At 44.2% G+C, this 25,940-nt stretch overlaps 1 protein-coding gene across 1 annotated transcript; it reads left to right on the top strand.

Moving 5' to 3' along the window:
- rps6kb1a (ribosomal protein S6 kinase b, polypeptide 1a) lies at positions 1-25,792 on the top strand. The gene is made up of 15 exons (XM_063203293.1): positions 1-522; positions 1,927-1,970; positions 2,107-2,227; positions 2,361-2,429; positions 8,510-8,657; positions 9,625-9,682; positions 11,034-11,134; positions 11,850-11,940; positions 13,035-13,125; positions 14,469-14,576; positions 16,486-16,548; positions 16,886-16,963; positions 18,154-18,261; positions 18,981-19,093; positions 22,003-25,792. Exons 1-15 carry the CDS (start codon positions 394-396, stop codon positions 22,313-22,315), a joined length of 1,635 nt encoding a protein of 544 aa, XP_063059363.1. The 5' UTR covers positions 1-393; the 3' UTR covers positions 22,316-25,792.
- The last annotated feature ends 148 nt before the right edge of the window (positions 25,793-25,940 follow it).

Genomic DNA, 25,940 nt, shown 5'->3' with positions numbered 1-25,940 from the left:
TAGGTTATATGATATGGCACATTTTATAAATGTTCAGTCTCACATTTCAGGAAAAAGTATGCTATATCTGACTAGCCTATTTAATTATTGGCATAATTGTAGGCCATACCAGGCTACCTCTTTATAAAGTGAAACACAATTTTGGATGTGACCAATCACATTAGCCCCATGTTATTAAAACGCTGGAGCGGTCCTCCAAATTCCAAACTTTGATTTGGATGAAAATGCGCAAATACAGTTGCAGGAATGATGCGCTTGCGCAAGACGCGCGCGTGTTGCTTTGTTTTTTCCCTCTCTCAGGAATTTTGTTTGACTGCTGCTGGTGGCTAGTATTGAGTCCTGCGCGCATGGGACTTTGTAGTAGCCGGTTATGGCGGTAGTGTGTAGATTTTCATGAGGCGGGCAGGAACAAGCACCGTACGCCGGGGAGAACAGCTAGAGTCTGAAGCCATGGCGGGCGTGTTCGATATTGATCTGGACCAGCCGGAGGAAAATGTCTCTGACGATGAGCTCGAGGACGGGGTATGGAAAATTGTCAGAGGCACCGCTCACAAGGAAGAGGCGCGGGCCTAAAGGCAGTAGCTTCACATTTCACCAAATGCTAGCGCCGGCTGCACGGGCTAATTGCTAAGCGGCTAGCAGTTACAGTACCGAGATGATGTAGAGATGACAACCCTCTTGCCAAGTGAAATGAAAGTTTTTGTAGGCAGTGAAACACTGCAGTAACTTCAGGTCAGGGATCTAAGTGTACCCTGACAACATTTCAGCATAATAGTACGGTGTCGCTGTCATTTTGAGTCACCTAACGTTAGCCAGCTTTGACTGAACTGTGGTGGTAGAGTTGACGAGTTAGCCAAAAAGGTCCATACGCAGAGATGCATTTGTCATAACGGTATACTGTAGCAGTCAATGCATATTACACCTCGAGGTGTGATAAGTGGCAGTGTCACAGTATTACGCTCTGTTGGTTTTAATGTAACGACACTTTCCCTGTTCTTGGGGATGCTTTTCGGTGCTAGTTAGCCTTGCTGCATATGTATCTAAATAAACTTTGCGGGTTGATTAGCTGGGATCATTAGCTAACTGTGATGTATATTTTGTACCTTTTCTAGGGCTAGTTTACAACTGGCCTTTTATAACCGGACTTGATCATATACCGGTGTGGATGGTTCATAACATTCAGTGTGTTGTGAAGATGGTAGAAGCAAATTAACAACACGGATGGAGAAACCACCCGTTGCAGCTAGCGAGTGTAAAGGGAAGCCCACACTATTAAATCACGCCAACCTAATTAAACCTTATCGGTCAGCGAGTATTGCTGTGTTCTGAGCTTAAAACGAGTGGTTCAGCAGTGCCATATATATTAAGTCCTCTTCTACAATGTATGCTTTCATGGGTTCGTTTGTAAAAATAATAATAATAAGTGTCTCGGCATTAAAGTGTTGCTGCACAGCGACTAGAACAAGCAGTTTCAGCAAGAGGTGATACTGTCCGCTCTTGCGAGAGATGCAGTTTACAACTAGTTCTAACCTGCGCACATCTCAAAGACTATTTTGTGAGCTGTGTTACTGTACAATGAACTCTTAAATGGTGTTTGGGACTTTACTGAGATTGATTTTAATTAATTGTGGGTTAACAAGATTGATTTGACAATGTTCATCTCCAGCTTCATTCACATGCCAGTGTTAAACACCTGCTGCATGTGACCGATATGCAGCCGAAAATAAAAGTCGATCATGGACAATTCGAAACTATTAATGAAGACAGATTCCAAACTGATGCTTTCATCTGAAATGCTTGCATGCATACGGACACATAGCCCTGAAATATGATCTATTTCTAATGAGGATGGTCAATTGCATTGACCATTGTCCCATGTGTAGAAATAAAGCAAACATGTCACCTGTCTTTACTCTTTTTTTAAAGACTCAACTCAGTGAGAGCATGGAGCAGTCCAGCAGCTTTGAATTGTGAGTATTCATTTGGACTATATGACCTGAATGCAGGGTCATGTTAGGAGTTTTGGGGTATACCATCCCCTTTGTGTTGCTTTTTTTTTGTTCCTTTTACAATTCTGTCATTATTGTTTTTCCTTTCGTTTTGCAGTGACATGGAGGATTGTGAGAAAATTGAGATTTCCGAGGACAGCGTCAACCAAGGCACGGAGCAGATTCGGCCGGAGTGTTTCGAGCTTCTACGAGTGCTAGGGAAAGGGGGCTATGGAAAGGTGTGGAATTGCATTCCTTTTAGACTATTATGCTACCTCTTTTGTCTTGTCTGTGCATTGTTAAATAGTTCAAAATGCATAATGCTGCCTGAAATTATCTATGTTAACCTATCATGATGTACATTTACCCTAGGTTTTTCAAGTCAGAAAAGTGTCCGGGGCTGCATCTGGAAAGATCTTTGCCATGAAGGTCTTAAAGAAGGTAAATTCATTTCCTCATCCACTTACAATGGTCTTTGTAAAAGCAAAAGAGAAAATGTTTGTTTGTGGGTCAGGTGACTGCTGCATTCAACAGTGCATTTCCCTTTTCATTGTTGTTGCTGCCACTATGTATGAACTGACAGAAGCTCGATGAAGAATGAATGGAAGTGTATGAGGCTAGGAACAAAGTCTTTACTGGGTTTATTTTTGTTGTGTTAAAGACCACTGGTCAGGTCAGCCATTATTAGTCAAATGGGAAAAGGAGACTGCACTGTACATGTGCTAGTACGTAAGTAGGTTGCTGCGGCCTGATGCTGCATGCTGTTAGCCTGATTATCATCGACTTTCAAATCTCTTCGAGACTTGGTCTGACCAAGAGCATAACAATTAACGTTTCCCAAACGGCGTGGTTGACCCTCCTTCCTAGGTTTGCTACTGGTCGACTGGTTTCAGACAAAGTGGGTGGAGTTCCCGATTTTTCTGGAGATCAGAAACAATATTTACATTGCAATTGGCCTGACTAGCATGCTGTGGTCTGATGCTGCATGCTGCAAGGGCCATTGGTCTTGGGAGCAAAGGGTCACAGGTTAAGTTCTTGTGCCACTGAGGGGGGAAACAATGTGAATCGAGGGGTTGAATAATCAGTGCACTGCATTACCCACTGAGTCCCTGATTCCTGAGTCCCTGTAGATGAAATCTTCAACTAAATGAAATGGAATGGAATATAGATTTGTATGGACACCGCCCTGAGGTTTTGATTTGGTAGGATCATCTTTGGTGGATACCAAGGCACATCAGTGTGAATGAAAAGTTGAGTTGTAAGCCCCTCCCCCTTATCCGCTGCCGGTGAGAAAAAAAAGATGCATCCATTTACTATTACTACTACAAAAAGTCCCCTCTTGAAATCACCTCTTATCTTTCTTTCTTGTGAAGATAATTAGCATCCATTAATTGCAACGTTAGTTCAAGCCACTCCAAGACCCGTCTGAGGTTTTTTTATTGGGCAGGAAATCTGCACTCTGAGAAATCGGATACAGGCACTGGACCGGACAAGGCACTCAATAGAAAAGAAATGTGAAGCAGCAGGAGGTTGTTGGGTTCAGCTGTAGCCCGCACTGTACTGTATACCCATATGTGAGATGACCATGGACAGGGCCGGATTAATGCACAGGCTAGATATGGCTGCAGCAGCCTAGGGGCCCCCACCTGACAAAAGTCAAAAATAAAAGAATTCTGACTAGATGCAATATTGGTAGAAATCATCTTTGGTGTAGAGTACAGTTGGTAGACATGTTTCCTTGATTCATACATAGCTTGTAATTATGACACTGTCTATGTAAATTTGTCATGGAATTTGTCCTCTGGGGGCGCCCACAGCAGCCTGTAGCCTAGGGGCCCCAGACCATCTTAATCCGGCCCTGGCCACGGGATGCTGGATGCACGGGATGCACGGGAACACTTCTCTTGCTGCATCGGTGAGAGAAGTCACAAACTCTCACTCACGGCAGACATAACATCTAGTATGACCTCCAGGTCATTTTAAAGCCCCCTTCACTGTTTGACGAGCCTCTGTAGTCACTTCACCAGGGGTGGGCAAACATCTCTGTTAATGGACCACATAAAGGAAAAAAAGAAGCTTCCAAGTACAAATCTAAGTGCTTGTTTCAAAGAGTTTATAGAGAAAGACCTACTGCAATTTACATCTGAAAACCTGCAGGCTGTCTGCTACACTGTTTGATAAAGCTATTAACAAGCATAACACCGAAAACATGCTGTGTGTGCGATGGATATACGTAGTATTTAATGTTAGGTTCATGTAAAAGCAGCTTACATCGAATGTTTTTGGTACTTCATGGCGGGTCACATAAAACAGAGTGGAGGGCCCCAGGGTCTTAGATTGCCTAACGTAGTTTGTCCACCCCTAACGTGACCTAGACAATACCAAATGAGCAGCCGTACCACTCCAGGAACATGACCTCTGTAATAACCTGGAATAAAGGTTGATGATATTAAAGGAAAATTACTGCCAAGCAGTTGTATTGATTACGCTACCCTTGACTTAAGTTGTCAGTACCTGATGACGATCCATTATTTGTTCCGCCCTTTCAGAGATCCTGATCGTTCTAATGGGGGCAAGACGGAAAAGAATAGTAATCTAATAGAATGGCCAAAAAATGGCGCCTTGTCAGGTACTGACAAGTCAAGGGTGGCGTGAGCTATGCAACTGCGTGTTGAAATTGGCAGTAATTCTCTTTCAAATAGTTTCTCACAGTCATTAGTCTGAAGACAATTAATGGGCATTAAAGGATCATTACTGTAACACTGGTAAGTGAACAGTGAAAAGCCTTTCCTCTGTACTTGAATCTTCTACTCTCGCGTATTTCGCACTGATCCAGGGACAGTTACACAAGGCTACTACATTGCTAAGACTGCCTGGCTATGGAATCGTAGTTGTGTACACACTCACTGGCATTTTGTTACGGTGGAAAAGTGGTTAAGACCACAGCGCTCGCTCGCCCGGTATGAGTTTTGTATAGAGTGTCAGGCTGGCATCGCAAGTACGACCCATACACACACACACACACACACACACACACACACACACACACACTAGTAAATACTCCCGATTTAATGAGCGACTTGCCTGTAAGTCCAATGGAATGTAATAGTTTCCCTAGAAATCCTCCCTCTCTGCCTGATTGCTGCCGCTGTTCTTATTTTTCCATGTGCCCTCCTTGCCCTTATTTATGTAATTGGCCACTGCGTTTGCTTTCCCAGAAGCTTGAATGTTGAGGCCCTGTGTTTATGGTTAGCGCGAGCCCATATTTACCGTAGACATCACGAATGCAGCAAAGCAGGTTTTTCTGTGTGTGTGTGTACGTGTGTATGCGCGTGTGTTTGTGCGAATGCATGTGTGTGTGCGTATGTGTGATTTTTCGACTCCCAAGGTTGATGATAAAAGACTTGGATGGTGCATGGAGAGTAGTGTTGCCAAATATAACTCCTGTATCCAGCATCCTCAGCGTTGGCTTCAGCCTCTGCCTCTCCTTTGCCTCCCCTTCTCCTCTCCGTGAGCCACTGCTGAGACCTGTTTTCAGCATGCACACATGGCATGCTTCTGCACCCCCTACACTCCTCTCTGTCGCTGTGTTAGCAGCTGGTTGTCGCTTATGCTGCTGCAAGACACGCACGTACACACACACACACATAAGCACACACACAGACACACACTTTTTTACTATAAAGGCCCAAGATCCACTACCACACACACATACACACAAGTGTTATAAAGGCCCATGTGGAATTTGGTACTCATAGAAATGATTCACAGGGATGACCATGGGTTTGCACATCCATGTGCATCCAACATTGGGTGTGTCTGTGGTTTACTCCACCCTGACTCTCTCTCTCACACACACACAGGCACACACATGCACACTCTGGAGACCCTGCTGCATTTCTTGCCAGTTTCAAGCACGTTTGCGATTTTGATGTCAGGTTGCAAGTGCTGGCTCGGCTTTAGGTGTGTGAGCTTGGCGCTTGCTCACACATGCATACTTGCGGTACAGAGGTAGCTGAGCTATTTAGAAAACAGTTACAGTGTTGATTTTTTTTCTGCCCGAAGCCGCTCGCATTCTTTGAATTCTTAGCATTCCGGATTTAGATTAGACTCGCTCTGCACGTGTCTGTTACTTACAAGATGAAGGCCGTAATTAAAGCAGTAATGCGGCCGTGTGAAAATGCCCGGGTGTCTTTTTTTGCGGGTTGTGTGGAAAAAGGAAATGTCAGTGTCACGGACAAAACATGCTTTCAGTTCTTTTCTATTGTTAATCTCTTTCCAAATGACATTCACATAATCACACAGACATAATCACATTATCACATGCCTCTTCCTAGTCTTCCTCCACTTGATGCTAGCAGCCAAATATACGCTTTCATAGCCTCCTTAATATTAAATTGTTTCGTTTAATAATTGTGTTATTATAATAGTTATATATTGCATATTATATAGGTATATAGCATATTACTAATCATTTTGTTAGTAAAGAAGCGGCTGATCTTGGTTTGCTCATGGTCTTCGTGCCATTGAAGAGAGAGACGACGAGCGACCCCCCACATGGAGGCTTCTTGTGCCTGGTGGTGGAATACTCATCAGCTGTAGTTTCCATGTTCCATTTGTTCATTCAGAAGGTAATGTTATCCGGAGCACGTCAGAGGGGACAGATTAGCATTAGCATTACATTAGCATGTTTGTCAGTGGCCTCTGTGTTCGTGAGGAGAATGGCACGCACCCATATGAGGTCAGAACAGAAGCGACCAGGCAGCTGGAGGGAAGCTAGCCATGGGCTAATGGTGAGGGTGAGTTGGGGTGTTGGTATTCAGTGGGTCGCCGGTTCGAATCCCACTGTTACCAGTTGGAACAATGTGTTCCAGTTTGAGGAATTTGATCCACCTGCACCTCCATCCAACACCCCGGCTTGAGCAGGGCATGTGTACTGCAAAGCGCTTAACTTCACATTGGTCAGGTATTGATACTTCATTGTCTGTGTCTAAACAACTCCAAGTTGTTTTTGTTAAAAAAAAAATACACCACACACACACACACACACACACACACGCACCAGCGTAGTGTAATGTGTGTAACACTCTACCCCAACAGGAGTGTGCGTGTGTGTGTGCGTGTTTGTATGTCAACTGCTGTAAGACTGATTGTTGCACTGAAGTGTGTGCTATAGGTTTACTGCAATGTACAATAATGTGTATTAGGTGTTTGTGTATTTTTTGTAGTTGTCTACTTATATAAGCTAACAGACACCTTAATTTCCTTCGGGATTGATAAAAAATACTGTAATACAGTCAAAATAATGTGAAATGCTGTAGAAGGCTGTACTGCGGAGGCTGCTGTGATGTTATGGCCCACATGAAATCCAGCTGCGTCAGCTCTAAGACACCACAACACAACTCTGGGACCTATTGCAGAATACTATTTTTGGGTTTTAGTACTATTAATAGTCGCCTATAAATAGTGCAGTCAAAGTGCCCCCTGCTAATGCTTATCCTTCTCCCAATCAATTTAAACCCCCTGCCCCCGATTCTGTGCCGCAGCATCAGCATGCATGCCAGTTTAGAAACCGCTTAGACAGCTCCTCCAGCCCACTGTCAGAGTCCCACCTCTCTTCCTTTAGTTTAGGGCCTTGACCTTTCTATATTTTTCTATGGTTCTATTTTCTATTTTTCTATGATTCTATTTTTCTATGGTTTTCTATTTAATATAGTTCAAGTGTAGTAATGTAGAAGTGGATAAGATGAGTTTAACATTCTTTTCTTTTTTCCCCCCAGATATTTTAATGTATATTATTGCTTGTATTAATGACAGGATAGTGAGAGAGAGACAGGAAATGAATGGAGAGAGAGTCAGGGGGGAAGGCTCGGCAAATGACCTGTTCCGGAATCGAACCCGGGTCGCTGGTGTAGCAGTCCAGTGCCCAGCCGTTAGAGCCACGTCTGGGCCTTAACACCGTGTTCTATTATCTAGGGCAGTCATGGGTAAGCGGTTAAGGCGTCAGACTTGTAGCCCGAAGGTTGCCGGTTCGACTCCCGACCCGCCAGGTTGGTGGGGGGAGTAATTAACCAGTGCTCTCCCCCATCCTCCTCCATGACTGATGTACCCTGAGCATGGTACTGTCCCGCCGCACTGCTCCCTTGGGGCGCCATTGAGGGCTGCCCCCTTGCACGGGTGAGGCATAAATGCAATTTTGTTGTGTGCAGTGTGCAGCGTTCTTGTGTGCTGTGGAGTGCTGTGTCGCAATGACAATGGGAGTTGGAGTTTCCCAAGGGAGCTTTCTATTACCTAAGTAATAATATTCAAATATCTATTCTTGTCTCCTTGTTTCCTGCGATTGCAGGCTACGATGGCTCGCGATGGAAAGGACGTGGTCTGCACACACTATGTCAAAGCATTTTTCAAATTAAAGTGTGAAGAATTAACATTTTTTTTATGATTGCCCCTAATGCCAAGAACGTGGTTTTGAGACACTGGCAAACCAAAGATTTTTTTCTTCATGTTTGGTGTCATTTCAGGCGATGATTGTGCGTAATGCCAAGGACACGGCTCACACCAAGGCAGAGAGGAACATCCTGGAGGAGGTGAAGCACCCCTTTATAGTGGACCTCATCTACGCCTTCCAGACCGGCGGCAAGCTGTACCTCATACTGGAGTACCTCAGCGGTAAGCACACACACACACACACACACACACACACACACACACACACACACACACACCTCATCTACGCCTTCCAGACCGGCGGCAAGCTGTACCTCATACTGGAGTACCTCAGCGGTAAGCACACACACACACACACACACACACACACACACACACACACACACACCTCATCTACGCCTTCCAGACCGGCGGCAAGCTGTACCTCATACTGGAGTACCTCAGCGGTAAGCACACACACACACACACACACACACACACACACACACACCTCATCTACGCCTTCCAGACCGGCGGCAAGCTGTACCTCATACTGGAGCACACACACACACACACACACACACACACACACACACACACACACACACACACACACACACACACACATACCTCATCTACACCGTCCAGTCTGAAGGAAAGCTATACCTCATACTGGAGTACCTCAGCGGTAAACACACACACACACACACCCCTCATCTACGCCTTCCAGTTTCAGCCTAGAGAAGCGTGTCACTCGTCTTCAGCGACTAGATTGTGGCTTTTCTATTACTACTAGCACACTCTTACCAGTAGGAAAACTATTCCCCCATATCTTCATCTATGCTTGAAGTGCCGCCTTGCCTTTTCATTCAGATGGCATCACTGGCGGTTCCATTCAGTCTTTGCTGAAAAAGTTTCCCTACATCATAACAACATTGCAATGACATTACATAGGGTCTTAAGTCACATATTAAAACGGTCATCATTATCATTTTTTGTTCGACATTTAAGGTCTGGATGATGGGGTTCACCCCACACTGGTAGGCTCTGCATGATAAGGTTTACCCCACACTGCTCCAGGGACTGTAACTGTACTGTACTGTCAATAAATGTAAGTCACTCTGCATGAAGGCGTCATGGAATGGAATGGAATGTAGTGTAATGTAATGCATTGTGGTGTTAATGTGATTTTAATGTAATTTGCCTGCAGGTGGAGAGCTGTTCATGCAGCTGGAAAGAGAAGGCATCTTCATGGAGGACACGGCATGGTGAGAAACACACACACACACACACACACACACACACACACACACACTGCATGTTAAGGGAGATGGGCAGATGGACTTTTGCTGCCAAGAGAGCGTGCAGGAACTCTGGTTTAAGCAACTCTGGGTAGACAAATCAACATTCAAATCACCAGTCAAGGTAATCATATCTTGTCAACCCCAGTTTACCAAGTTAACCCTGGGTTACTTCTGGGTAGGTTGAACTCCGTTCGTAATGCAGGCTCCCGTTATCCTCAACCTCTTGTTTTGTACACACAGATGCAATTTTGGTGTGTGTGTGTGTGTGTGTGTGTGTGTGTGTGTGTGTGTGTGTGTGTGTGTGTGTGTGTGTGTGTGTGTGTGTGTGTGTGTGTGTGTGTGTGTGTGTGTGTGTGTGTGTGTGTGTGTGTGTGTGAGCGCGCGCGCGCGTGTTGGGGTTATGCAATGTGCTTTGGAAGTCCTTAAGTAAGGCTGCATGTTTTGTGTTGTAACAAACACGAATACCTCAGCCCAACTCAGTAACCCTGCTGGGCCCTAAGCCAGCAGCCAGCAGCAGCGTTGGCAGGGCAGGGCATTGCTGGCCTCTTGGATTTTGAGGGTTTTGAAGAAATGTGCTGTCCGCTGCATACCTACTTTGTGCAGCCTTGAAAAAAATGTGCCTCCTTCCAGAAAAAAAATGCAGTGATGCGCGCGCGCGTCTGTGTGTGCGTGCGAGTGTGCGTGCGAGTGTCTGTGTGTGTGTGCGCGTCTGTGTGTGTGCGCGTCTGTGTGTGTGCACGTCTGTGTGTGTGCACGTCTCTCTGTGTGTGTGTGTGTGTGCGCGCGTCTGCACGAGTGCGTGTCTGTGCTCAAGTGCGTGTCTGTGCTCAAGTGCGTGTCTGTGCTCAAGTGCGTGTCTGTGCTCAAGTGCGTGTCTGTGCTCAAGTGCGTGTCTGCTCGTCTGTCCTGGAGTGCGTGTGTCTGTGCTGGAGTGCGTGTGTCTGTGCTGGAGTGCGTGTGTCTGTGCTGGAGTGCGTGTGTCTGTACTGGAGTGCGTGTGTCTGTGCTTGTGTCTGTGCTTGTGTGTGTGCTTGTGTGTGTGCCTGTGCTCGTGTGTACCTGTGTTTGTGTGTGCTGGCATCGATTTGCCCCAGTTGATGAAAGATGTGTTGTGCTCTAGTGCTCTTTCACCCAGTAAGTTGCACAGCCGGCGGAAACCCAGTGAAAGTTCAAGATCTCTCAGAGAGCAGACCTAACAAAAACATGACTTGTCATAACTGAGGCTCTCTCTCTCTCTCTCTCTCTCTCTCTCTCTCTCTCTCTCTCTCTCTCTCTCTCTCTCTCTCTCTCTCTCTCTCTGCTGTGTCCTGGATAGCTTCTACCTGGCGGAGATCTCCATGGCGCTGGGTCACCTGCATCAGAAGGGCATTATCTACCGCGACCTCAAGCCAGAGAACATCATGCTCAATGACAAGGGTACGCCACAGCAAAGACATTAGATTTTTAGATGCTTCCACGCATCTCTATAAGAGGGTATGTCCGTCCATCCGTCCGTCTGTCGGTCGGTTCGAAACACATTCTTTCAGTTGTCATTGCCTCATGTGTCCACAAGGCAGCAGTGCATAGACGGACGCATCTTAATCCGCCTGTCGGACTTGTTTTACATTATATTACATTTAGCAGATGCTTTTGACCAAAGCGACCTACAAGGAGAACATTCAAGCAAGTACAGAGTACATCAGTATACAAGTAATGTAGAATAGATAAAGAGCAGAAAAATTGTGGAGGCCCTATGAAATGTCACCTAAATAAAAACAGCAAAAACTAAGTCCACCAGTGTGCAGTGATCCTTCTTTTTTGCCCTATGAAATGTATTGCAGGTTAGTACCCATGATTAGAGGTGAGTAGAGCTAAGGACGCCTCGTTCCTTTTTATATATCAAGATGAAGAAGAACAGGACGTTCATTGTTTGGTTTTCTCGTTTTCTTGTACAGGTATTTCTTGCTTCTGGCAGTGTTTGTCATTGATAGGCATTTTCCTTTTTCTTTTTTTTCTTTTGCTTAACCTCTTTCTGTTAACCCCTCAAAATGAATTAAAATAGCCATTTTTCCTATTAGCGTAGCACCCACCTCAAACAGATGTAGCTAATATAATGTCCATTTCTCTCTGTAATGTCTTTCTTTCTCTGCAGGTCATGTGAAGCTGACCGACTTCGGCCTTTGCAAAGAGTCCATCCACGATGGCACAGTCACTCACACGTTCTGCGGGACCATTGAATACATGTAAGAAGCATAACACGGGTGCTGGACAGCAAACGTACACGTAAAACTAAGTGGAATGTCTGCACACTTGTTCCTATGATCCCCTGTCTGATTAAGGACGATCGCTTGAAAACCTTTACTTGTGCCACTTGTGTTGTCGTCTGCTTTTTTTTACCTTCGCTGAGACAAAGTCGGCGAAGGTTATGTTTTGACCGCTGTTAATATGTTTGACCGTTGTTAATATGTTTGTTTGTTTGTACTTCGTATAACTCAGACAGAACTGAGCCGATTTTTATGAAATTTAGTTGGATGATTGGTCATGACCCAAGGAACAATCGATTACTTTTTGGGAGTGATTGGGTCAAAGGTCAAGGTCAAGGTCACGAAAAGGTCAAAAACTTTTTTCTTTGCCAAGCACTATATGCCAGAACAACGTGTGCATGCTGAATTGAATAAGAGGTCAAGACTGGGCCAAAAATGTAATATTACGATATTCCGGTCCGATTTAAATGACACTAACACCAAAATTTGGAGAATGTTATGCTCCATACTCTGAAGATGACCAGAAAAAAATAAGTGGCGTAGGCGAAGGTTTGCGCTCTACCGAGTGCCCGTTCTAGTTTTGTAAAGGAAAAGGCATTTCTGAGCATAAACTGCTCTGTACAAATAAACTCGCCTTGACTGTAGTAACTGTCAGTAATATCAATTTCTCAGTTTAGCACACACTCTTCATCTCCAATCACAGTTCATCGGTTACCCATCACCACTTCAGCCTGAAAACAACAGCAGTGGAGCCGATGGAAACTGACTGTCCCCAGAATGCATTTCACCCCCCCCCCCCCCCCTTAAAATGCAATGGTAACAATGAATGAAGAGTGTCTGTGTGAACCAGGGGTGAGAGAACCTGCCACAAGGCACATGTAGCTAACTATAAAACTATTTTAACTCTCTCTGTCTCTGTCTCCGTCTCTCTGTCTCTCTCTCTCTCTCTCTCTCTTTTTTTACTTTCTTTTTCCCTTTCTCTCTCTTTCTCTTTCTCTCTCTCTCTCTCTCTCTCTCTCTCTCTCTCTCTCTCTCTCTCTCTCTCTCTCTCTCTCTTTCTCTCTCTCTCTCAGGGCTCCAGAGATCCTGATGCGTAGCGGGCATAACCGGGCAGTGGACTGGTGGAGCCTGGGAGCGCTGATGTACGACATGCTGACCGGCGCTGTAAGTAGCCGACTGCAGAGGGCTGCCAGATACCCAGGATTAACGCACTGGCTAGATATGGCTGCTGCCTTGTTTGTCGTGTTCAGTACAGTTGGTAGCCATGTTAGCTAGCTCGTAATTATGACACTACCTATGTAGGGCTGGGTATTGCAGCCATGTTCCTGTATCGATTCGATTTCGATTCTTAGGGATTTGAATCGATTAATCACGATTCAATTCGATTCGATTCATTCCGCATCGATTCAATCCGTTCCTTTCTTAGTGCCAGGATTTCCCCCAAAAGATGCTGTTGCCTATTTTTATTATATAATATCAAAGGGCTGTGGCTTGACAGTGTTAATAGATTGCTAATTTGTAATAAGTAGGCCTAGGTCTAATTGACTAATACCTACAGGGTATTTTCCATAGACCTAAATTAAACAAAAAGGACAAAAAGAAAAAGAACCAAAAAATCGATTTTGTGCCCTGTGAATCGATTATGTGAATTTTAAATGATATCGATCGATTCTCGATTGAATCGATTATTTTACCCAGCCCTATACCTATGTACATTTTTTGAGAAATTGACCTTCCGGTGGGCCCCACAGCAACGTGTAGCCTAGCACCATCTTAATCCGGCCCCGAGCCAACGACACCCGAGCTAAGCCAAGCCAAGTCATGCTTGTTGTGCGGTGCCGGGGCATTGTTACTTTATATTGAATGCTGCAATTTGATCAGGGCAGACAAGCGAGGTTAATAGAGTACACGGGGACGGTGTGTTTAAAGAGGCAGCTTGCCTGCAATTGTTTGCCAATTGTGTTGAGCTGGAGGCAGCTGGAGGGAGTATCCCCATTCAATTAGACTTTGATGTATAGCCATGTAAAGGAGCGATGCTCTCTTTTGTTGCTCTAGCAAGCCACCAAGGTCATGCTCTGTGGTTCATATAAAGTCCCTCCTGTTGAAGGAGGAAGCCAGCTCTAGTCAGCCTTTTCATCAGGCCAGCTGTGCTAGTGGGTGGGATATGATCAGCTGTGTCAGTTGTTGGCATGGGTGTAATTTTTGGTGTGGATGGTGTGGACATGTTCATACTACTTTTGAGATGAACCTAGCTTATCCCCACCACTTTTTCACGTAGAATGCAAAGATGGCTAACCTGGACAATTTACCATTTCAATTACAATTACAACTACAATTACAATTACATAATTACAATTATGTTCCCACCACTTTCAAAGCAACCTACATCTTGGGTTGTTAGATAAAGCTTTCATTTCAAACTGTTGCCTATGGATTTTTGTCTTAAAATGTGCTTATAAGTGGCTTTCAGTGAGGGAATCTGCATGCCGTATTTGTTGTTTGTCTAGCCACCATTCACTGGTGAGAACCGGAAGAAGACTATCGACAAGATCTTGAAATGCAAACTCAACCTTCCTCCTTACCTCACGCACGAGGCCAGGGACCTTCTGAAAAAGGTGAGCAACATGTAATCTACCAAGTTCATTCAGTAGGGAAAACGCCTCAATAGCTGAAAACCGTTCAACTCATCTTCAACAAGTACTGTACTTTAACTTGTGCTTGTGGGGTTAATCTCTGATGTGTATGATCGCAGCAGTCTAATTTCCCTTGAGATAAAGTTGTCTGGTTTTTGTCTTTTTTTATTTCTGTATGTCTTGCTGTCTGTTTGACTGACCGACTGACTGTCTATCCATGTATCTGTCTGTCTGCAAGCACTACTACATCTCCCTGTGTGTTATCTACTGTCTTTGTCTGTATAGCCGCATATCTGTCTCTCTGTAAATCTGTCTGTCTCTGTATATCTCTCTTCCTGTCCATTTTCTATCTCTAAAGAAGTTAAGCCAGTACTACAGCGTGTGTTTGCGGTTGGCAATTGCTTTATCTGTTGCGTCTTTGAACTTCCATCTATCCGGCCTCTGTGACTCCGTCCATGTATCTATTTATCTCTAAGGAAGCCAGGCCATATGCAACACTGCCGTGTCTTATCTCTGTCTGGTCTTCCATCTCTCTGCCTCTCTGTCCGTCCGTCTATCTGTCTGCCTGTCTGTCCGTTAGGGATGGCACAAACCACACCGAAAACCGAAACCGTACAATTCACACACATACCGAACCGAACCGTGCAATCCGTGACAAACCGGAATGCTCTTGGAGTATATTACCATGTCTCTCTGATTAAAACATTAGCGTATAAGACCAATCAGAGGATGACACAAATCACACCATTTTCACATTATAAGCCTATACAACCATATGTAGGATATTTAGTGATAAGTCAGATTCTATTAGCCAATTGAAAGAGGGCATTTGGAACACTCAGACAGCGCACATCAGCTGACGACAGTTTAAGTGCAAGCGCAGGTTAGCACAAGATGTGGTTCTCAGACATGTGCAAAAGGTCAAATTCAACTTACACATCATCACTTTAGAACTGCAGTTATATAAATATTGTTTAATATTCCCGGTGCACCATTTATCATGAACTTTAAAAAAAAGAACCGTAGAGAACCGAAAACCGTGACCTTGACACCGTGATATGAACCGAACCGTGAATTTTGTGAACCGTACCACCCCTACTGTCCGTCCATGTGCCCACCTATCTCTCTCTGAAGAAGCTAGGCCAACTGCAAGCACTGCTTGACTGGCCTGTGTCTATTGCGTCATCTTGTGTGTGTGTATACTCGTCTTTCCCTCTATCTGTCTATTCGTCCACGTGTCTGTCTCTAAAGAGGCCCGGGCAACTGGAGCACTGCTACCACAGACGGGCTAGCTCCCTCTCTAGTCCTTCAAAGCGCGTGTTTCTGCTACTATATTGGCTGGTGTTTGTGGTTGCTAAGCTGATTGCTTCCCATGTCGTGTTGTGCTGAGTCTTCCAGTCCTCTCCCAGCTGGGTCATTCCTGACTCAACATATGACCGAGCTGCCAGTAACTCAGTCTGTTTATTTTCCTTTTGCTCTTTTTCCCCCCTCTCCTCTCCTCCCTCCACTCCTCTCCTTTCCTCCTCTCTCCTCTCCTCCCTCTCCTCTCTCTACATTCTTCTGCTCTCCCTCTCCTCTCGCTCCTCTCCTCTCTCCTCCCTCTCTCCTCCCTCCACTCCTCTCCTCTCTCTCTCCTCTCTCTCTCCTCTTTCTCCTCTACTCTCTCCATTCTCTTTCCTCTGTCCTCTCTCCTCTCCTCCCTCTCCTCCCTTTCCTCTTTCTCTACTCTTCGGCTCTCCCTCCTCTTCCCCCTCGGTCTCTTCTGCTATCTCCTCCCTCCTTTCCCTTCTCTTTGTCCTCTCCCTTCTCTCTCTCACTTCTCTCCTCTCTCTCTCTTCTCTCCTCCTATCTTTCCTCTCTCTTCCCTTCTCTCTCTGCTCCTCCACCCCAGCTGCTAAAAAGAAATGCATCGCTGCGGTTGGGTGCCGGGCCAGGCGATGCTTCAGAAGTACAGGTACACACTTTCTCACACACACACATATACACACATATATTACAGGAACTGTGCTCCCTGGGGGCTGCAGCCAAGGCGCACGCACGCACGCGCGCGCGCTGGATGTCAAAAGTGCATGACATCCTCCCACAATGTGTTCACCGAGTGTGTGCCTTAGTGTAAGAAAAGCTTAGCTGGTGTGTGTCTTCTAAGGTTTGTGGAGTGTGCCACTGCTTTGGAATGTTTTCACTTGGCTTCTTTGTTAGCAGGTTCTTTATTATTATCTTAGTCTCTTATGGTCTTGATTTGACTTCTCCCGTGTGTGCGTGTGTGCGTGTGTGTGTGTGTGTGTGTTCAGGCACACCCCTTCTTCAGGCAAATCAATTGGGATGACCTGCTCGGCCGCAAAGTTGAACCGCCATTCAAGCCTTTTCTGGTAAGTCTGTCTGCTTAAGTCAAAGATGCCACAGTGAGAGGAGGGGGAGACGAACCACATAACAGTACATCATTTCCCTACCACAACACATAATTTCCATCCACAATACATTACTTTCGACCACAATACATCACTTGTAGCATCACTTTCCCGACACTTCTGTCCTATTTTTGAAGTATTGTTATTATTTCCCGTATGTTAGCCACACTGTATATAAACCGGAGGAACTGGGCTCAATAAGAAATTAAATCGTGCATTGACCACATCTTTGTGGTTCATGTGAACACTACTAAGTTTGGTTGTGTTTGCATCGTGCTGTGATGACGTGTTTACTTTTGCAAAGCTAAGACGCACTGTATCTACCTACACACCAGGATGTCCTAGGTCTTATTCTAAAATGTCATTCTTGATTGTGATGGTGGAAGAACATTTTACACAGATTGATAGAACTTCAGCAAAACCCCTTCATGCACTTGCATGTCAAAGCAATAGGACAAAGGTACTTGTGCTTACACTGGTCAAAGAGTGTTAAACTATTTTTGCTTATCATGGTTAAAATGGGTGTGTGTATGTATTATTACATTGCATTACATTACCTTACACTTGGCTGACTCTTGTACCCAAAGCAACATACAGTCGCTATTCAGGGTACTGTTACAGTCCCTGTTGCAGTTTAGGGTTAGGTGCCTTGCTCAAGGGCACTTCAGCCATGGATAGGGTTGTAGGGAGAGGTTAGGTCGGATTAGAACCTGCAACCCGCAGATTGAAAGCCCAACTCCCTAACCACTAGGCCACGGCTGTCCCATATATGTATATATTTATGTTCCTTGGCTTATGTCTGCCAAAATGTAGTCCAATATAAACCACACCTGTGTGATGTTAACATCATAGCAGAAGAATTTTAGCCACAGCCAAGTATAACCCACAGTTTACACTATAGCATACACACATTACAGCGTCTCATTCGCATTCATACAGTATTTTAATCTCTCATGCTGTAGCTAAAATAATGTGATTAGTGTCACACAGTAGACCTGGATGAGGTCAGTGTAAATTAATAGCTTGCCAGACTACCGAAATCTAACCTCATTAACTTAAGTAAAACTACCATGACTGTGTGTGCGGTCAATATCCAAATAATGACTTGTAAATAGTTCAACGTTTGCTTCCTCTGCGTTTAATATTGATAGCAATCGGCAGATGACGTGAGTCAGTTCGACTCCAAGTTCACCAGCCAGACGCCAGTGGACAGCCCTGATGACTCCACTCTCAGCGAAAGTGCCAACCAAGTCTTCCTGGTGAGCTGCTCTACTCTTTCTCAAGTTGGGATAGGTCTCAGTCTCTCTCTTTCTCTTTCTCGTTTTTTTTCTCCTACCTTTTTTTTTTTTTTTGAAGGACCAGATGGTTTAGGGTCTTGTTTCATTTTTTTTTCCCCTTTCTTACGAGAAACAGTTAATGTGTTTTGTCTGTGTGTGCGGTGTGCGTGCATGTGTGTGTGGCCACTTTTTCGGCAAATAGCGTGATTGGTTTCAACTGAAGTCGCATTGCTCATCCTCCATTAGCCTACATATTGTGTTTGTGTGTGCTTTTTTTCCCCTTCTTTGTCTTGTTTTCCACATGGATATACTTGCAGTTTTAACCACAAGCTTGTCTGAAAAATCCCCCTTTTCATCTTTTCTAAAAACGTAAAAACGAGCTTCTTTGTCACCGCAGGACTTGATGTACGTGGGCCCATCTGTCAGCTACTTGAGAATGTTAAAGACAAACTTATCTCCAGGGACCTACATTTTTACACCACCAGCTAAAATGGCATGTACAGTAGATGTTAATCTCATTAGCCAAACACACACTCAGTAATGGGTGAAAGTGGCTAGTAAGTTGGTCTTTTCTACCAGCCAGACTGAAATTTCCCCAGCATTTGGCCGGTTGGCCGGTGTTAAGTTAGAGCCCTGCTTATCTCCCTCCTCATTTTATTATTATTATTTAATATTTTTTGGTCTGTCTTTGTCCACCGTAGGGCTTCACGTATGTGGCCCCATCTGTACTTGAGAACGTGAAGGAGAAGTTCTGCTTTGAGCCAAAAGTGCGCTCCCCACGGAAGCTCCTGGACAGCCCACGGACACCAGTGAGGTAATTGTTTTGCTCTTCCAGCGACTTTTCAGGGAAAAGACTCGCTCTCTCCCTTGCTCTCACAGCAGGCTCCTGTTAAACTGGAACAACAATGACCGTAAGCTGACTGGAGAATGCGTTAACATGCGTTACACACAGGTCTCTCTGGTTTAATGTGCGTCTGAATAACTTGAAATACAATAACTGAAAGCAGACTGAATTGTACTTAAGCACACAGATTTCCTTAGTTTCCTTAGATATTGCAACTATGCTGCTCATTGAAAATGCGCTGCCTAATATCCAAATTTGATCTTTTCTTGAATATTTACAAATATTACAAGGTGCACCTTTAATGGATTGCAACTGAGAGCTACTGTTGTAATGCACAGTAATACATATTCTTCACTGCATGCATGGATCACTTTAAATCCCAGACTTCCAGGTAATTCCTGATGTATGTGATTAAATGTTGTAGTTATTTAAATGTTTAACTTAACTTCAATTGCCTGTGTCTATATAGGCAATTTGTTTTAAAGCCCGTGTGTTAACGAGGATCGGAGGTCAATGGCAATATTTAATTCCTTTTTGAGCACTGTGGTTGTGGAATCATCGGACTTGTGGTTAGAATGAGCGTGCAGAGACCTTGCCACAACATTTATTACCAACAGTTTCCCTGCATTTCCCCAACTTGCTGTTCATTTGTTTCTACTGACCTCATTGACCTCACCTGTCTTACTGATGTTGTTGAATTTTAATGCACGTCTGTGGTTGAATGTAGTTTCCAACCTTTTTTATCCTGCGTCATTTTGTCTTTTGATGAGTTACACCCCCCCTCACTCATGCACTGTTCCTCTATCCCAATGTTTCTTCTCTCAATATACCATTTATTATTATATTTTTCCACGTACCCCTTTGCAGTGTGCTCTGTTACCCCTAGTCGTACACTTACCCCTGGTTGGGAGCCCAAAGAAGGGGAATGTGAACGCTCACCTGGGAAACTCCCATTGTCATTTTGACACCGTACTCCTGTTGTGTGCTCCCTACACTCAACTTACATCGCATTGCATGTTATCCCTTGCCTGTGCAAGGGGGCAGCCTGAAACACCACCCCAAGGGAGAAGTGTGGTGGGATGGCAGCATGCTCAGGGTACCTCAGTCATGGAGGAGGATGGGGGAGAGCACTGGTTAATTACTCCCCCCACCAACCTGACGGGTCATAGAGTCGAAACGGCAACCTTTGGTGCACTAGTCTGACACTCACACCGCTTACCCTGACTGCCCATAAAAGACACCAAGTTTAGGCTGCACTCTAACGTACTTCCTCATAAACGCTGGAATATTTCTTTTTTTATTATTTATATGTTTATTGAAGGTATCGGTCAAATACAATGATAAAATTATACATTTGGGTTTTTAACTTTTCCTTAACAAATATACACAAGTACAGAACCACAGATACTAAATTAGAAGCTAAATGGATTACAAAAAAGGTAAATAATAATACATAATAGAAAGACAGACAAACAAAGCAAATCCTTGAAAACAAAACAACAACAAACAAACAAACAAACAAACAACAACAACACAAAAACAGAAATTGGGCCTCACAACTGACAAATAAATACAAGATTAAAGCCAGAAAGAAAAAGGTAACAAAGGTAACGGCTGCCTACTGGTAACACAAACGCTGGAATATTTCTGCTGCAGGATATGTGTGTATTTCATGTCCATTTTGCGTTAGGTAGCTTACAATGATCTTCTTAAAAAAAACGGCATCGGTCACTGTCAGAGCCGGTTCTGACCTCCATGGGGCCCTAGGCAAAAATATGCCAAGGGGCCCCCATAAAGCGCGTGCACACACACACACACACACACACGCACGGTACTCCTTCTCTCTCACACTCCCTCCTCATCCATTGCTTAGACTGCACGGACGTCTTATCAAAAATCTTAAGCGCCTGTCAAAACCAAAATCAATGTCTGTGTATGTTGATATTTGTTTCTAAACAATCGAGAGGCAGCCACGCATACAACAGCTCGCGCGCAAACTCACACACACACCACACACACAGAAAGGGCACCCGCTTCTCTCACACACTCCCTCCTTCGTTGCTTCGACTGCACTGACGTTTCATCGGCTAAACGAACGGCTCGTCAGATTATGATTCAACTAGTACACCTTTCGAAACAACAGTAAAACGTTGACAACACCACCCTTTCCTCTCACATTCTCTCTAGCCTAGGCTACCTGTTGATTCAGTTGAACTAATGGCACAAGCTAAACGAAACGCTACTCAGCTTGTGGTTCTCAACAACGTCTACCTTTTAAAACAACAGTAAAACGTTAATCCCCCTTTTTACAACATGTGACCGTATCGAAGACCCGGGCACTTTTTAACCCGGCATTGTTGTGCAATACAAAAGCCCATTGACACTTCTGCTCCATACGATTAGCCACAGAAGAAGGATCACAATGAGTGGAAGCATAACCGTAACGACAGAGGAGTTACATTGCCTACTTGACTGCTATTCTCTTCGCTCATTGTCATGAGTTTCCTATTTCTTTTTGTTGTTTCCGCAGGGAAAATGTAGTTTCATGTTGGACGTTTCACATTTTGTGTGACGGAATCAGTAATAAACAATGAAATCAGTTCGCGTTTTTTTTTTCTTTTTTCAAACTGTCAATGACCGTGACGTAGCGGGTTGCGCGAGGCCTTACGCTGAGAGCATAGTGAGCGTATTGGGCGCGCCGGCTCTGGTCACTGTGACCCTAAAATTACACCTCTAGTAGTGTGCATAGTGATCTGCTAATTCTGCAGCAAGTACAGTATGTGCACTCCATTTGCGCACGTGGTATGCATACATGAGGGCACACGACAAAAATGCTCTGTCAAGTTACAGCGCCCGCTCTCCTCTTTTCTCTCCCCCAGCCCTGTGAAGTTCGCTGGGGGTGACTTCTGGCTGCGAGGCGGGCCTCTCCCCGGCGGCCCCTCCGCTTCCTCCACCTCAGCCTCTGCATCCTCCCTGAACTCCTCAGCCGCCGCCGGCAGCGGCGGCGACCAGCCCATGGAGGTGTCCGCCGTAGAGCAGATGGACGTCAGCAACAGCAACACCAACGCAGAGGTCTCCGCCCCCTTACCTATCCGCCAGCCCCTGGGAAGCGGCATGGGCGGCCCCTTCCGCAAGCAGCAAGCCTACCCCATGCTGTCCAAGCGGCCCGAGCACCTCCGCATGAACCTATGACCCAGGGGAAGGCAGCGCTCCCGCCCTGACCTTCGCCCTCGCCCTTGCCCTCGCCCTCGCCCTCACTCGCCCCGGAGCTCTGAGCCAGCTGGACGCTCTGGCTAACTCCGTACCCTAACTCCCTACTCTTTGGCCTCCTTATCCTCTTCTTTTTATTATTAAAACTGAAGACACTTTAGAAAAGAAATGAAATTACTCCAGTGGCCCCCCCCCCCAAGCCTTTCCCTTTCCGTTTTTTTTTTTTTTTTAATTTGTCCCGGTAACTGACCAAGGCTGTAAGGGTGGAGTTTCCACATTGGAAGGTTGTGTCTTTTTTTCTTTTCTTTTTTTTTAAAAAAAAAGTCTTCGCTGCCATCATGAATTGCACGACAGAGGAGGAGATGTGGCAAGAGAAGAGAACAGAATGAGAGAAGAACAAATGAAAGAGAGAAAGTGAAGAGAAGTATTCCTGTGCGCCACATGACTTTTTGGGTCTTTTTTGCGCTTTGCACACGCTGGTCAGTGTTTGGCGGGAAACGGCGCTGGAATAGGCTACTCTTGTTCAGCGTGCGTGTATAAGAAAAAAAGACAGAATGAAAGAAAAACCTAGCTTCTGATTACTGGTGCTTTAAATATTCCCTAGAGACTTGGCCCAGGGAAACACACACTGCTGCTGCCTACACAGCAGGAGGCTTTGATACTGAAGTGTAGAACACACACACACACACACACACACACACACACACACACACACACACACACACACACACACACACACACACACACACACACACACACACACACACACACACACCACTTAAGCTTAGTCATGAATCAGTCACATCAAAGCAAGTGTGGTAAAGGAGTTTTTTAACAAACGTACAAAAAAAAACCTAGAAAACGAAATGAAAAAGAAAAAAAAGAGGAGGGAAACTGCTAACACCCTTGCCTTATTTTTTTGGTTCTGTGACCTGGGCTGTCACATTAGTTTGACTAAAAAGTGATCAAAATCCTTTTTTACCCCATCCCCTCTTTTTTTCTGTAACATTGCCATGGACATTGTTGAGGAAGACGTCAGGAAGCCTCTGCCTCGATGGAGTTGACTTTTACCTGCGGTTTCATCAATTGATTGCTTTGCGGACATGCGTAACTACTTGATGAATTGGACTCGGATGATTTTTGCTTAATGTATTTTTGCTTTCATTTCTTTTTTTTTTCGTTTTTGTAGAATGTATGCTGGCTTTAAAAAAATGCTTTTGATGGTCATGAAATGAAGACTTGAAAATGCTCCCAAACTCTTTAACAGTGTTGAAATGTAGTGAAGTGACAGTTTTCTGGGTGACGAAAAAAAAAAGTGTGAGCTTTTCGTTGTATGTATGTATGTAAACAAGAAAAAAAGAAACTGTAACTTCGAGAGATTAGCGCTGGTTCGAACGAATGTAAAACGTTCAATCCAAGAATCTCAGATATGCGCTCACGGACAGAAGACACCTTCATCACGATCATTATCTAATATATCAAATGCTGTACTACCCACACAGTTCCTTCACGAGCCCTCAATGGTTCAAGACCTTTTGAATTTGTTTCAGCCTACCTCTACTATATCTATAGTTTCCTGGGGGGTATTCTAACAACATGGTTAAGTGATAACACCTGTCGAAATTAACCTACAGGAAGTGGTAAAGCTGCTGATAGATACCTCCACATGTGTCATTCAATTAAGAAATTGAGGACTCCAGGCTCTTCTATTAGATGATTTACCACTATCTCAAGGTTAACTTAACCTGGGGTGTTTTTTCTCAACAACATCATTGTGAACTAAGTAAGTTAGCAACTTACTAGGTTTCCAATGACTAATTGCACTGCAAGCAAGTAAGTTGCTAACTGGTTAGCCACAATGCTTTTGAGAAACAGAATCCTGGTTTACTACCTAGTCAGGTTCCTGGCGATACCCGGATGCTCCTAGACCTCCTGACCAGCTCCCGCAGTAGACGTAGGGGTCATGTGTTTGTCCTGCTCTTAAAAAAAAAAAAAAAAAAATCTGTTGTCAGGTTAGCGTCTTGGCTGACACTGAACTATATATGTTGCGTTATCATGCATCTATAACAGCTGTCAGAGACTGTACATGAGGCACTCATAACTTTATTGAAACATGACTCAGTCGTAACTAAGCTTTCATAAATGTGGAAGACAGAATGACATGTTGAAAAACAAGCATTTCCATTTTTTATTCCAACATTTTTTTTGTGGTGTCATGTCTGTCTCGTCGAGTCTTCCACCTGCGTGAAAGGTTTGTTATGAATGTTGAGTCATGTGTCACGAAACAGTCATCAATGCTGTATGTGCAGTTTATGTCCAATGTTGTTAAATGCATTATGCGTGTAGTAAAGTGTTACTGGTTTTTTTTTTTTTTTTATCCATGTGAATGAAGGGCAGGTCTTTCACCATCAGCCCCCAAGCTATGGTTACTCCATAGGCTGCTTGTTTTGGTAACACTTTACTTGACGTAGGTGTCATATGCATGATATGACATAATGTCATAACAGTTTCATAATGCAGTCATCCGTGTGTCATAAACATTATGCCAATGTCATTAACATTTTATGACTTTATCATTAAGTAACATTTGGTTATGGCAAAGACAGCCCTAACAATGTCACCTTCCATAAAACATTTATGACACTGACACCATGTTTATGTCTCGCTCATGACTGTGTCATGACATTGTTTTGACGCTATTATGATACTTATGTCATTCGTATGACGCTGTCGTCAATTTAAGCGTTACCCTTGTTTTTAAACGGTTGAGCAGAAGTGTCACTGCGAAAGACGTGTCTTAAAAAATGTCTGTTACTGTACGTGTTGATGTAAAAACCTAAACTGCTGCTGCTGCTGTATCTGCGACTGACTGACTGAGTGTGTTTGGGAGAAGCCATAAGACGAGATCTTTGTGTTATCGGGGCGGGAGAAATTGGCACCTGACTATTGATGACGATTATGGCTGAAATTAACACAAATTATTTTGTAGGGGTTTGATTTAGCAAATCAAGTGTGAAAAGCCTTGTGATTGGTGAGCACATCTGTGCACAAACTTGGGAAGGACTGTTAAAATGAATATGTAATTCTATAATTTGACCGATAATCTGACAGGTGGGATAAAAGTGTGCACTCAACTGCATTGGGTTTAGCTCCTGATCTATCTACTGAACAAGTGGTCGTTTTAGTTGCCTTTAAAGGCAAATCAAGACCTTCACCCCACTCACAGGGTTTAACATTGTGATGTACTGTTGTAAAAGACATGATCCGTGTAAATTGTTGTTATTGTTTCACATTTTATGTAATATTATTTTAGTATTCTCTCTTCATATATTTAAATTCTCCCGTGAGCTTTTTATGCTTATTTTGAGCCTTGCATTTGTCCTCCTCCTAGTCCCGCCTAGACTGAAATCAGGCTTGTCTTTTATACTCAACATTTTGATTTAAAGCAACTCATTTTAATTGCTCTGCAGATTTATTTATTCTGTGTTACCTTGTTATGTTTAAAAAGTACAGCTGTGAGATTTTGAAGTCTGTGCTACAGGTAGTTGGCAGATTTCATTGGTCAAAACCAAACTCATACATTAGGGCATTGTTATACTCTGTGCAA

This window comes from Engraulis encrasicolus, chromosome 7, assembly GCF_034702125.1.
Source record: "Engraulis encrasicolus isolate BLACKSEA-1 chromosome 7, IST_EnEncr_1.0, whole genome shotgun sequence".
Taxonomy (NCBI): domain Eukaryota; kingdom Metazoa; phylum Chordata; class Actinopteri; order Clupeiformes; family Engraulidae; genus Engraulis; species Engraulis encrasicolus.
This window is presented reverse-complemented; position numbering and strand designations above follow the sequence as displayed.